The sequence below is a fragment of the Rhincodon typus genome, unplaced genomic scaffold (assembly GCF_021869965.1).
Source record: "Rhincodon typus isolate 14 unplaced genomic scaffold, sRhiTyp1.1 hic_rhity00000299, whole genome shotgun sequence".
Lineage (NCBI taxonomy): Eukaryota > Metazoa > Chordata > Chondrichthyes > Orectolobiformes > Rhincodontidae > Rhincodon > Rhincodon typus.
In genome coordinates this window covers 53,923-54,678 of record NW_025965937.1, presented here as the reverse complement: position 1 = coordinate 54,678, position 756 = coordinate 53,923, and the positions used below count along the sequence as shown (strand labels likewise).

General features: G+C 55.3%; 1 protein-coding gene across 1 annotated transcript in view; it reads right to left on the bottom strand.

Moving 5' to 3' along the window:
• Window positions 1–485: 485 nt before the first annotated feature.
• LOC109926608 (beta-1,4-galactosyltransferase 3) overlaps window positions 486–756 on the bottom strand; it is a 6,762-nt gene continuing 6,491 nt past the window's right edge. The window contains exon 5 of the mRNA XM_048621258.1: window positions 486–629. Within this exon, the coding sequence (XP_048477215.1) occupies window positions 503–629 (127 nt within the window). The 3' untranslated portion in view covers window positions 486–502. The remainder of the gene's footprint in view (window positions 630–756) is intronic.

Genomic DNA, 756 nt, shown 5'->3' with positions numbered 1-756 from the left:
ACTGGAACTGTGCACGGTTCTCCGAGTGTGGGTCTAACTGAGGGATACGGAGACTGGAACTGTGCACGGTGCTCCGAGTGCGGGTCTAACTGTCCACACTCCCTCCACCACCGACGCTCAGTCGCAGCAGTGTGTACCATCTACAAGCTGCGCTGCAGAAACTCACCAAGGTTCCTCAGGCAGCACCTTCCAAACCCACGACCACTTCCATCTAGAAGGAGAAGGGGCAGCAGATACATGGGAATACCACCCCCTGCAAGTTCCCCTCCGAGCCCCTCCCCATCCTGACTTGGGAAATATATCCCCGTCCCTTCAGTGTCGCTGGGTCAGAATCCTGGAATTCCCTCCCTAAGGGGCATTGTGGGTCAACCCTACAGCACATGGACTGCAGCGGGTCAAGAAGGCAGCTCACCCCCACCTTCTCAAGGGGGGCAACTAGGGATGGGGACAATAAATGCGAGCAACACTCACATTCGAGAGGACTGAATTCAGTGGGAAACCCTTACCTGGAAGCGATGTCATCGTCTTCTCCGCCCCATCCCCAGTAATTGTTGGGGAAACCATTGATCTTCATGTACTGGTCAGGGGTGAGGGCAGAAACACCCCCAAAGTAGGTTTTGTAAGGCAATCTGTACATCACAAACAAACCAGCCATCAGCCAGGTATATCGCAGAGAATTCCACAAGGACTAGGGACTACAGGCAAGGACAGCCTTTCCCCACTCCCTCAGCCCCAACCCTCCGACACTGCAGCCCC